An 11,855-nucleotide genomic window follows, 5' to 3' on the forward strand; every position below is an offset into this window, starting at 1 on the left:
TTGAGAAGAGCTGAGCAATTCAAAACAGCTTATTACAAACCAAGACAATTCTGGCAGCCTTAGCTATTGCTGCAAGTCTGGCACCACAAGTGACAGCGATCGTCTCCCGCTGTACCCGGCAGTCTGCCTCTGGGCCTAGACTGGTCCCGTTCCACCACACAGTTTAAGGTCTGCTCTAACACTGTATTAACTTGGTAAAAACCTTCACCCTGCCATAGTTTGGTCTACGCTTAGAAAACACGCACTGATACCACGCAGAAACACCTTCGCACAGATGAGGATGAGGGCGGTATCTGCACACCACCTCCAGACAGAAAGGCTTAAAGGAAGCCCCTGCGTTACTTTATTAAAAAAGGTTTTGTTTTGGTTTTTCGTGAGACAAGAACAGCGCACGGAACAACTCTCATGCTAGGAATCACGCCATAACATTCAAAAGTAAGGGGGTAAATTAACGGCACATGAGCTTAAAACAGAACAACAGGTTTAAAAGCTTTTGCAAACTCTTTGTTTCCTCTTTATAAAGAATGTTACTTGTTTAGAAGAAAAGTCTATACATCTCAAGAAAAGGACGGCTGCTTTACTGATGAGAAAACAGGCCAAACAGTATTTTGAAGTTTTAAAACTCTTTAGAACAGAAGTCACTCTCCAAAACTCGAAGGGAAGATTACAAAAATCAACTACATGACAGCGACACTGAAACTCTGCTTCTCATATGCACTATTTCCAGTTTACTGCATACCCAGGACTGGATAAACAAAGCCAGTTCTTCCACCCAACGCCAATCTAAAGGATCCACCACCAGAAGCTGGGAGTATCTTGCCTTAATGCCTTTTTTTCCACTTGTCTTGGGCATTTACCTGCACACCATCATAAAGACGCCGCGGGGGCTGCAAGAGCCAGCTAACCACCACATATGGATGGCCACACATACTCAGGGAGGGACAACTTTGTGCCAGGCTTTAGCCCTAGGAGATCCTCTGGTGGAAGGGTTTTACCTGCCACTCCCAGGGGTAATCCCTTCCGACAGATACCCTCAGCTAGTATGGTGTCAGCTGTTTTAAACAGGGCTTGAAGGAAGCCACCTAGCAAAATGATGATAGGCTGCAGAAGTGTAAAGATAATTTAAATTTCTTTAAAACTTCAGCATAAAAGCTTATCTAGTCAACACATTATTTGTCATATATTAAATACTGAAAGCAGGTGGGTTTTCACCTGCATTTAGCATAATGGGGTGACAGAAGCCAAGGCAGAAGTCTATCCACTCAGCGTGCTGTAAAGAGAGCTTCTTGCTACCTGGAGTGCCAGAAACCAATTTCCCTTCCATTTAATTTCACAGCACCTTCATCTTCTACAGAAAAAAGGTGTTGTCCTTTCCTCAGGAACGAAGCCTCAAGAGCAAGGACATCTACATCCCCCTTACAATTCCTCCTTACAAGCTATTACTCCAAAAGCACAGATCACAAATTCATTCAAGCGATCGAGCCCAATGACAGCATGAAAGCTCAGCTGACCACAAAAGGCAGGCAGAGGAAAGAGAGGGCCAAGATACCCAAGCCCATAGATGACTTCTAAAAGCTGGGAGCACCCACATTAGTGTAAAACAGATTACACACACCTCCACGTCAACGATGCATATTCACTTATTGTACAAGTTCTCAGGAGCCAGAAGCAGAGTTGGAACCCAGCTGCATCAATATGCTGTATTAACTTTGAAGCTTGTAGGGTAACAGATAGCTGTTGAAGAGATTTTAATTAAGATGTCCAGCTGTCTATGCTCATAAGACTTGGAAATTTATTTTAGTACTACAGCTGCATTTTAACCAGAAGGAACTTTTACATCAAGATTAGCGGTCAACTTCACACTGCCTTGGCCTTTCATACGCTTTACAGGAAAGCAAGAAAAGCACAGTGGCACACTCATCAGGGAAGTCCCTAGGAGTTTCAGAGGGGCTCCATTTCTTTTTACTATTGTTCTTTTAGTAGAAGATCTACAGTTTCCATTTTAGATACTCCAGCCACTCTAGGACTTCCAGAACATTTCTATGTAACAGTGAAAACACAAAAAACTTCCCAAAGCTGGCCATCCATTTCAGGCAAACAAATACACCCAAAGCAGGGTATATAATGAACTAAGAGCATCAGTCACAGGTCATGAATAACCAAGTTCAAAGTATGCAAATCTAACGATTAAAATTTCTGCCTAGAACATGTTACCAAACTGCAAACATGTTTTATCTTGCATTGCAGTCGTTTTTATTCCCTGCCAAGGCTTAAAAATCCTTTTCCTCATTGTTACCGAAGCATAAAAGTGAACAGTTTAAACACAGAACCATTTCTACAGTCAGCAATATACTGATTCAAGTCTTATGTGTGTCCATAAGACCTGTTTCAAATACACACTTGCCTATCCTGCCTTCCCCATCATCCTACACTAACGAGAAGGATGAATTTACAAAGCAGAGCAACAAATTCTCCACGTATAGCTAGCTGAATACAAAGGCTTTCTATCTAAAGTTGGTTTTGCATAAGACCCTTTTGCTAACCAAAAGAGAGAAGCTTTGCGTGCTCTACTGAGTTATTCCAAACAGCCATATGAGGAGCTTGATCCAGGTTTTAAATATAAATACCCTTCAAAAAAAAAAAAAAAAAAAAAAAAAACAACCAACACACCAACGTTTGGGGCACTGTGATTTAACACTCTGAATAAAGACAGCTAGCACCTCCTTTGCTAGGAGAGAAGCAGCACAGATGAACACGAGACAAAGACAACCACAGATGGCCAGACCGAACTACTTCTGGCTACACACTTGTCATCTAACATGGCCTCCTCATTAAGGCCTCATCTTCCCCATGCTTTTGTCAAAAGCGGGGAGCAAAGCTGCTCCAGCTCCACCGGTTGCAGTACCCACACAGACAGGGCAACAGGAATTCTGACCATTTTGCAATTCTTCATTAAGCACAGGTTTCACAACGCCGGTTGTTATGTTCACAGCTACCTGGCGATACCAGTGTGTCCCACTGTTGCCACCAGCTCCAAGTTCTACACGCTTGTAGGAGAAAACGCTACTGTGTCCAGATCACTAAAAAAACCTTTAAAACACAGCTAGGTGACACGCAGCTGTAGCATACGCATCTTGATGAGATTTCAAAGGAGAAAAAGAAACGCACGTCAACAGCGGCCCTCGAAGCAGCACGGGCTCCTACCCCAGCCAAAACCAGCGACACCACTGGCACCGTGCAACGGCAGCTGCAGGAGGGTCTCCGGGCGAGCCAAGGACCTCGCACCTAGGGAGGCAACAGACAAGAAGCGCCTCCCAGCTCCTCCTCATGCAGGAACTGAGTTTTTGCAGCGCATGCAGCTTAAGCTAAGCCTTCCTCAGTGCCTGCAGCCCCGCTGCGGCTCGGCGCCGCGACGGTGCCCGGCGTCGCTCACCTGGAAGCAGCAGAGCGCCCGCCCGCAGCCCCCCAAGCACCAGCCGGCCCTCGGGGCTCTTCCCCCCACAGCCCCGGGGGGAACCAAGGCGCAGCGAGGCCCGGCTCCCGCGACGGCCGATGCGCCCGGGCCGGGAGCGCTTCCTGCGGCCGCTCCCGAGGCCGAGGGTCCGGCCCCCGCCCGCCGCGCCAGGAAGCGGGGGAGGGGAGGAGGCGGCGGCCCGGCACCGCCGCCCCGGGCAGGCCCGACCCCGCCAAGGCCAAGGCCGAGCCCCGCACCGCGGGCACCGGGGGGGTGGGGGGTGGGGGGGCACCGCGCAGGCCCGCACCCCCCCCCCGCGGCGTCGGGAAGGGCCCCCCCCGCCCCAGCCCCCGCCCGCCGGCAGCTGCCCGGGGAGGCCCCGCACTCACGGGCCGCGGGAGGGCGGCTCCCGCACGGCGGGGGTGCCGGGCCGGACGGCGGGGCCGAGGCGGTGGGTGGGCGCGGCGGGGGCCGCGGCGGCTCCGTGCCCGCTCACCTCAGAGTCTCCGCCGGGCGTTGGCAGCTCGCTGCGGGGTCTCCTCGGCTGAGGCGCAGGGGCACACTGCCGTGACGTCACCGCGCAGCGCACGCCGGGCGGGGCGGGGCGGGGCGGGCCGGCCGAGCAGCGCCCCCTGCAGGCCGCGCCGCGCCCCGCCCCACCGCGGCCGCGCGCCGGGAGCGCGCGCCGCTGCCCGCAGGGAGCTGCACGGCCGCGGGGGGAGGGGAGGAGAGCACCCGGGGAGCCCCGTCCGCCCGCGGGGAGACCCCGCCTGCACCCCGGGGGATGCGGGACCCTGCACCCTGCACCGGCACCCCCTGGCTGCACCCCGGGGGATGCGGGACCCCGCACCCTGCACCGCCCCGCCTGCACCCCGGGGGCTGCGGGACCCCCATGCTGCACCTGCACCCCCTGCCTGCACCCCGGGGGATGCGGGACCCTGCACCTGCACCCCCTGCCTGCGCCCTAGGCGCTGCAGGAGCACACGGAGGGCACGAAGACTCTGCTACAGGGTGCACGTGCACCCCTGCATCACCATTTCCAAATTCCCTCAGTTTTTTTCTTCCTGTTTTTTTCTCCTGCCTGGAGCTGAAGCCGAAACAAAAAGGGCCAAGGAGCGGCAACTCTCCTTGTTGGGAGACCCCTCCTGGCCGGGAGACGGCCCCACCGTGCAGCAGGCATTTGGGGGGGTTATAACCAAATCCCCCTAAACCCCCCAAATAAAATAAAAACTACCCTTCAGGAACAAGAGCGCAAGAATAAAAGCTATGGGTGCTGCCAGTTTGAAAAGCAGGAGCCAAAATCTGGCCTGAAACAGAAAATTTTAGAGTTAATTCAATTTTTAAAAGCAAGGAAGACCTGCTGGTCTTGTAGCACAGCTCAAAAAGGTGACGTGGAAGCAGCAGAAAGCCTGTGGTTAAAAATCCCTGTTGCGGGCAGTTGAAAACCATCTGAAAAGGCTGAAAAAAATGCTCTATATCTTTTTAAATATCTTTTTTTAATATCTGTGTCTTATCTATATCTTTAAGGCCTGCAGTGCCTGGCCCTCATTCGGTGCTTCCTGCAATTTTAGCAGATGGGAGAGATGTTTTCCCTCACTCGGTTATCGTTCGTGCCATCGAGTCGTTAATAAATCGATCTCTCAGGACCAGAAGAAGACAAGGCGGCTCACGGCAGCCCTAAGAGTCAGCGAATGTTGGCCCTTGGGGAGCATCCAGGAGAGGATCAGACGTTAAGAGCATCTTTCTGCCATCCCTTTTAAACGAGCCCCGGTTTATCTGCACATCCAAAGATGGAGCAAAAACCACTCTGCCCACCGTTAATGGTGTCAGAAGCACATCTCTGTCTTCTCCTGCAAATACTGTCCATCCCTGGGGATTTCAGAGCGAGCCGTTGCCTTCAGACAGGGTTCACTGCTGCCCTGAGTGCCCACAAAAGGGAGAGGAATATTTTCAAAATGAATTTTCAAAGTGAAACCATGAATGGAAATGAAGTCTTGCAGGAAACAGCTGATTTTTAACCTTTTTATCCGGGAAATGCATTATGTACCACAGCAGGGAACAGCAGCTGCGAGCCTGCAGCCTCCGGTTCTGCCTCGCTCGCTCCTTACTTACATGGCTGTTCCTCTAAGCAAAGCAGAGGGCACACGCTCATCTAAATGAAATGCTTGAAAAACACATAGGAGCGAGATGTGGCCCATACATCATCTGCTGACAACCTCTGCCTTCCTGCACTGCGTCCCGCTGACTCTTCCCAGCTGATTTTTGGATTAAATCCCTGCCCTGTCGAGCCAAAAACCTGTAACGGCAACGGCTCGGTAGAGGCTGAGCGGAGCAGATGAGATCGTGAGCCCCAAGGGACTCGGGGAATCCTCCACCGAGCACCACCTCCTCAGTTCTCCGAAACTCATCCTCGCGTTGGAGGGGGCTCCAGCTCATCTTTCTGCCACCAGCGCTCCACCCTCGCCCATTTTCCATGGGATGGGTTGCTCAGCTCTGCAGCAGCACCTTCCAGTATTTCTGATGTTGCCTCAGCTCTTTGGGTTTAATTAGAGCAAAAAACAGCCGAGATGGCAACACTGGGCGAGCTGTTTCAGGGGAACCAGACAGTGTTTTGGGGGAATGGTTCCCCCTTTCCGGCATCGCCTCCCTGCTCCACAGCAGGACCATTCGGCAGCCACATCCCTGCTTCCCGCAGTGCAGAGAGCATTGAGCATGAGCCCACCATCTCCACGTCTTACCTCTCGATACCTTCTGTATATTTTCCTACAAAGCTACATCCATAGCAGTTTTGCTTTTTTGGGGCAAATCCAAGAAAACAACTTGCCAGCACCCAGAGGAACTGCAGGACACCAGGGAGTCACAGGGTATGGAGGGTCAGAGGTGTTTGCTGGACATCTAGGAAAGCACATGTGAAATCCCACCAAAGGCCAAGGCGCAGAATCACAAGCTACGGAGGTCTGCAGACATCACCCTGATCCCCTCACGCATGTCATCGCACAGATTTTAATGATGGGAAACAGAGATAAAACTGGGGCAGGAATCCCCTTTTCCCAGAGGAGCATAAATCAACACATGTGAAGATCTCTGATGTTGCTGTAATTAGCACCATGGCAAAGCCCATGCAGTAATTAACTTCCTCCCTTCCGAGTTAAGATTTAATAACATGCAGTAAAATAAGACCCGGGGCGATGAAACAAGCAGGGAAAAAAACCCATCAAATTAGACACTTGTGACTCGATAAGGAATTAATTATACCCTGGTCTAATAATACATTGCTTTTAATCTGCCCTTGTGCTCCAAGTGAGGGAGGGCGAGCTGGGAAAAGGTGCTTGAAATGTCATGCATCGACTCCGAGGAGCCGGGCTCTGCCAACCGCAGGCTCAACCACGCCGGGATGGGGATGAGCTACTGCATCTGGGAGAGCTGGGAGAAGAAAATCTAGGACAAAAAAACCTCCTGAGCTGCCAGAGAGCTGCCTCAAAGCTCCCATCCCAGCAGGGAACGGCTCTTCCCATGGGGAATCGGTGCTGCCAGCAGCCCCGAGCATCTCTCAGGGCAACTCCCAGGGTGTGCCAGGGGCATGGGGGCCAGAAGAGAGGGAGACTGGAGGCCGGAGGAGAGGCTGTGCCCTGCCGAAGGGGGAATAAACTGTAGCGATGGCAAGACCCAGTGATGGTGCTGGTCCCTAAGGGTCTCTTGGGAATGCAAAGAGGTCCTCCCTCCCCTCGGCAGAGTCTCTGTAGCATCTAACCCGAAGCAGTAGGTTCAGACATCGAGATGGAGATGCACGAATCGAGGGTGACCTGGGAAAACACGGTGCTGCATCCTCCTCCTCCACAGGACTCCAGTGGGGCACCCAAACCCCTCCCAGCTGCAGGCGAGGGCCAGGAGGAGCAGGACACTCTGGGGACTCGGTGTGAGACAAACAAATCAATGCTAGAAAGGGAACAAGGGAGTTTAAAGGAGTTAAAGATTATTTTGAGAGCATATGCATGAACTGATCCAAGCCTGACGCACAGACTCAGCCCCGAACTGAGTCAGGCATCACCCAGCAGAGCTGAAGGCAGCGGTGTCTTCCTCGGCAGTGGTTAAGGAGAGATGAGGTAATGGCAGGGAAGGTCACTTGGAGCTGAGTGACCACCTGGAACAAGGCCCCAGGAAGGTGAGCGACTGCTGCACCCAAGGCCGTGCCATGGGGAACAGAAGACACCAGTCTTCCATCACCACCTCGGAAGTGAGGAGAGCTCAACTGCAAATGTGGGTGGAGGTGGTGCTTCTTGGTGGAGCCCAACCACACTTGCGGCTGGGCTCCACCAAGAAGCACCACCTCCACCATTGGTGGGCCCAGACCCCGGGGTCACAATTCCCCTTCCCCAAACGGTCCGCAGCCTTCACACGTCGCCAGAGGAGGAGGAGGCTAAGGCCAGTGTGCACACGCAACGCCTTGAGCAGTGCCTAAGGTCACACTACCTTGTCGTCTCAGGGTGGTGAACAAGTCATGGGAGGATCCAACCAGATCCGATGTTACATGCCGGGATCCAACCTGGACATCCCCTTCTCCATCAGTACATTCCCACCTCGGCTCCTTGCAGAGCAGGCGAGCTCCTCAAAGCCAAGGGGAACACGTGAGGACTGTGAAACACCCACCTTCTGAGGAGCACCTGAAGCCTGCACGGCACTTTTGAGGACACCCTTTCCAGAGGAGAAAGTTCCAGGTCACCCCGTGTGGCAAGACTCAGGGGTTTGGACCAGCAGACTCAGGTCACAACAGCCCTTTCTGTGCAGGGTTTCAACCGCTCTCCCCAGGCCACAGAGCTTCCTAAATAGCAACATTTTAACGAGGGGCAAAATGCAGCCCTGAAATCAGTACCTGCTGCAGGTCGTCACAGTGAGGTACACCAGAGCCAGACAGGTAGGACATATTTTATAGCATTATCACATCTGCCCCAAGCATTTTTGCTTTTTGCCCCAAGCCCTCTTGGAATTGCCTCCACCTGATATTATCTGCCTCTCGCTACAGCTTGGCATAAGTCAAAGAAATAAATTACTCAATTACTAGAAAATCCAGTAAGACTGAATGCAGAATTAAGTCTCGTTAAAGCACAGAGCAAGTACTGGCGCCATCAGCATTTTTGTTTCTTGGTCTCTTTCCTTGCTCTGCCTTTGACAGCATGCAAGCACTGCATGTCCTCACGCAGGGACTCTGCGCAGGGCGTCCCGTACCGTCACTTGTGTCACTTGGTGAGGCCCTGGAAGTTGGGCTCTGTACAGGGGGGCAGCGCTGCCTGCCGGCTCAGCAGCTTATCCAGGATGTTTATTTCAGCATCTCGTCTCTCAATGTCCTCAAATGGAGTCCAGGACATGTCGTGCTGGAGCTTATAGGCACCAAGAAATTCGTGGGGACTGGTCCCCCATTCCTGGAAGAGAAAGGAGAGATTCACATCGCTGCTCAGTTACCCTTAGGGCTGGGCTGTGCTGTCCCCCAGCCCAACCTCTGCCCATGCCGGATAGCCCCACCACCTTTGAAGCAGTCCCAGCTACGTGACCATCCCATTTTCTAACCTAAAGAAAGGCTCAACTAGGCTGAGTCTAAGACCACGTCAAGCTACAGTGCTGCTGATGTGGGGAGACTTGGGGATACAAGATCTCCCTGACCTGCACAGAGCTCCTCTACGTGCTCGGTGCTTTGCTCTGAAGCCTTCACCCCGCGTGTAAGAAAACACGTGGCCTGGAAGGAGGACACCTCCAAGACCACGCCCACCAGTAACTCAGACCAAGGACAAACGCCAGCTGAGCAGGAGCCAACAAATGCCTCCATCAAGTTGTTGCTTTTGTCTGAGGTCCAGAAGTGCCCAAGCACCAGAAACGTGGTTTTTTCCCCGCCCTGCTTCCTCAGGGGCTGTTACCACCCACCTTGGGAGACAGGATGGAGAAGTATCGCTGGCCACTCTCCCGCCTGTACATGTAGTAGATGTTTCCTGGCTTCTTCACGAGGTTACAGGCCACGTGGTGCAGATCAGCATCTCTGTTAGCTTCATCCAAGACCTAAAAAAAAGAAATTTAAGATTTCCACACTTGAAATAAAACGAAAGCACGCTATTGCCTCTCAGCCAGAGCCCGAGATACATCACTTGACACACCGCTCGCGAGGCCTCATCCTCCCTGGCGCATGTCTGGCTTCACGCGGCACATCTTTACTCGCCCCAGGAAGGAGGCGCTTCCAAAGAGATAGTTTTCTCCAAGTTTCCCCTGTCAGCTGGACCTCAGAGCTCCCGCACCCCTCCACAGAGGTGGAGATACCTCCAAGCAACAAGGACCTCTTCACCACAGCCCCAGGTTCCCCTCTGTGCCTGACTCCACCAAGTGCTGGACTCATTCCTCATCTCTGTACACAGCTGCTGGACCCTGGGGGCTTCCCTGCTGCGGTCCCCAAGGGAAGGGACAGCAAACAAAAGGGAATTCATCTCCCCAGCTCCACCAGCTGACTGCTCCACAGCTCCGGCTCCACCAGTTAACGATTATATGACGTAGTGGCCTTGATGGCAGTGGGCCAGCCGCAGTGACTGGCAGATCCTTCCCAATCAGGCTCCAAGATTTCACCCCCAAGGGTGAAGTCTGAATTGAAGAGGACAGCCAAGCCCCGCCAGGCTTGCTGCCGGAGCCACTGCTGCAGCAAATGAGCTGGGACAAGCTGGAAAGCCAAGCCTGTCATCAGGTAACAGCTCATCTTCTCCCAGGGGCTCAGATCCAGCCAGGGCCACGTCATCACCCCACTGTGCCGAGTCCTCCAGGGGCACAGCACACACGCTACAGTGACAGGAGTCATCTGTCCCAAAACCAGAGTCATCTCTCTGTCCTTCCTGACACCTGAGCTGCTTCTGACTAGACACCCTCGCTGCTCTGCCTTAACAGAAGTCCTCCCTGATGTGCAGAGGACTCGGGGAAAGCACCAAAAACAACCCTCCCCCATCCCCAGCTGATACCAGACAATAAACCCTCATTATTTTCCCACTGAATCTTCTCTACTTGGCTTCTGGCCAAGATTCATATCCAGGCCACAGCTCTTCGCGAATGTCTGGCAGTTAAGACAGATGCTAATCTCCATCCCCTCGCAAGCACAAGGCAACAAGCCTTCTGCCCAGCTCACAGACATGTCCTCACCTTCCTAGCCTGCTCCTGCAAGTACCGGATCTGCTCGGCGATGACAGTCAATTTATTGCAGGCGTTCGCTCGGATGAAGTCGTCCGCCTGCGAGAAAGAACAAAGGTTTGTCAGGATGGGGAAGAGCCACGGCCCTTCGGACCTCACCATGCTGGATGTGCGCTGGAGAAGTGGTAGTCGGGGCCTCGCTCGAGGCTTTAACGGGGCTGTGGATGGTGCAGGAGCTGCCCTGCATGCAGCTGGGGGCAGCCGTGGCACCCCTGGACCGTGGGGTGCCAGCTGTGGAGCAGGGACCAGGCACTGGGGGTGCCTGGACATGCTGGGTGGCAGTGGAAGCGGGCAGTAGGGCACACTGGGAGGCAGTTGGACTTACAGGGAAGCATTTAGGTGGGCTGGGTGGACTGAGAAGCTCTGGGGGACTGGACTAGGACATAGTACTGGAAGGCAGTAAAATGTACTAGGTGCCACTGGGGGGACAGCAGAACATGCTGGGAGGCAGTGGGATGGACTGGGAGGCACTAGGAGGGGCAGTAGGACATATCAGGAGGCACCGGGATGGACTGGGAGGCACTGAAAGGGGATTAGGACATATTAGAGGGTACTGGGATGGACTGGGAGAGCAGGCGGTAGGATGCACCTGGACACACTGGGGGGACCAAAGGCAGTGGGACATACTGGGAGGCAGCAGGGCACACTGGGGTGTTCTGGGAGTTACCGAGCTGCGACGGGAGGCACCGGAGGCATAAATAGCGTGGCCCACTGGGGAACGCGGGAAAGCACCGGGGCACAGTGGGAGGGCACAGTGGGGTACGGTGGCAGGCACCGCGGGACACGCCGGGAGGCCGCCGGAGAGCAGCGGGACGCGCCGGGAGGCACCAGGGCCGCCGGCGGCTGAGGAGGCCCTGGCGAGCGCCCGCAGGGAGCGGGACGCCGGGGACCCGCGCGGTCCCGCCCCGGGGCCGGGGCCCGGCCCTCACCTGCTGCACCTGCCGGGCCAGGGCCACCAGGTCGCCGGGGTCCCCGACGCGGGCGGCGCGGCCCGCGCTGCCCTCCACCAGCGCCAGGCCCAGGCCGCCCCCGCCGCCGGGCTCCGCGCCGCCCTCCGCCGCCATTACCGGCCCGCCAGGCCCCGCCCCTTCCGCCCAGCGAGGCGGAGCTTCCGCCGCGGGGCGGGGCTACAGGCGCGGCGGCTGCGGGCGCTGATTGGTCGTCGGGCGGGGCGGGGCGGGGCCAGACGGGC

The 11,855-nt window shown here is 54.7% G+C and overlaps 2 protein-coding genes across 3 annotated transcripts in view; both read right to left on the reverse strand.

Annotated features, from left to right (window-relative positions):
* The window catches only part of CDC42 (cell division cycle 42), a 28,643-nt gene extending 24,655 nt beyond the window's left edge, over nt 1-3,988 (reverse strand). The window contains exon 1 of one of the 2 annotated variants that reach the window (XM_075721671.1): nt 3,951-3,988. The gene's annotated coding sequence lies outside the window, so the exon portion shown is untranslated. Of the gene's footprint in view, nt 1-3,433; nt 3,471-3,950 lie in introns of those variants that run through there. The other variant, XM_075721672.1, reaches the window with a different exon arrangement.
* A 4,388-nt stretch (nt 3,989-8,376) lies between these two features.
* Nucleotides 8,377-11,727, reverse strand: C15H1orf50 (chromosome 15 C1orf50 homolog). The gene is made up of 4 exons (XM_075721673.1): nt 11,593-11,727; nt 10,616-10,702; nt 9,368-9,499; nt 8,377-8,871 (listed from the first exon to the last, which is right to left on the reverse strand). Exons 1-4 carry the CDS (start codon nt 11,725-11,727, stop codon nt 8,689-8,691), a joined length of 537 nt encoding a protein of 178 aa, XP_075577788.1. The 3' UTR covers nt 8,377-8,688.
* Nucleotides 11,728-11,855: the final 128 nt, after the last annotated feature.

The sequence above is a fragment of the Pelecanus crispus genome, chromosome 15 (assembly GCF_030463565.1).
Source record: "Pelecanus crispus isolate bPelCri1 chromosome 15, bPelCri1.pri, whole genome shotgun sequence".
NCBI classification, from domain to species: Eukaryota; Metazoa; Chordata; class Aves; order Pelecaniformes; family Pelecanidae; genus Pelecanus; species Pelecanus crispus.

Bases quoted from the DNA above. Each gene is read 5' to 3' on its own strand.
- C15H1orf50 (XM_075721673.1), bottom strand. From the start codon at position 11,727: ATGGCGGCGGAGGGCGGCGCGGAGCCCGGCGGCGGGGGCGGCCTGGGC. The intron at 9,500-10,615 runs GTGAGGACATGT...TCTTTTTTTTAG, and splicing joins TGCAGGAGCAGGCTAGGAAG to GTCTTGGATGAAGCTAACAG. The intron at 8,872-9,367 runs GTGGGTGGTAAC...TTTCTCTTCCAG, and splicing joins TCTCCATCCTGTCTCCCAAG to GAATGGGGGACCAGTCCCCA.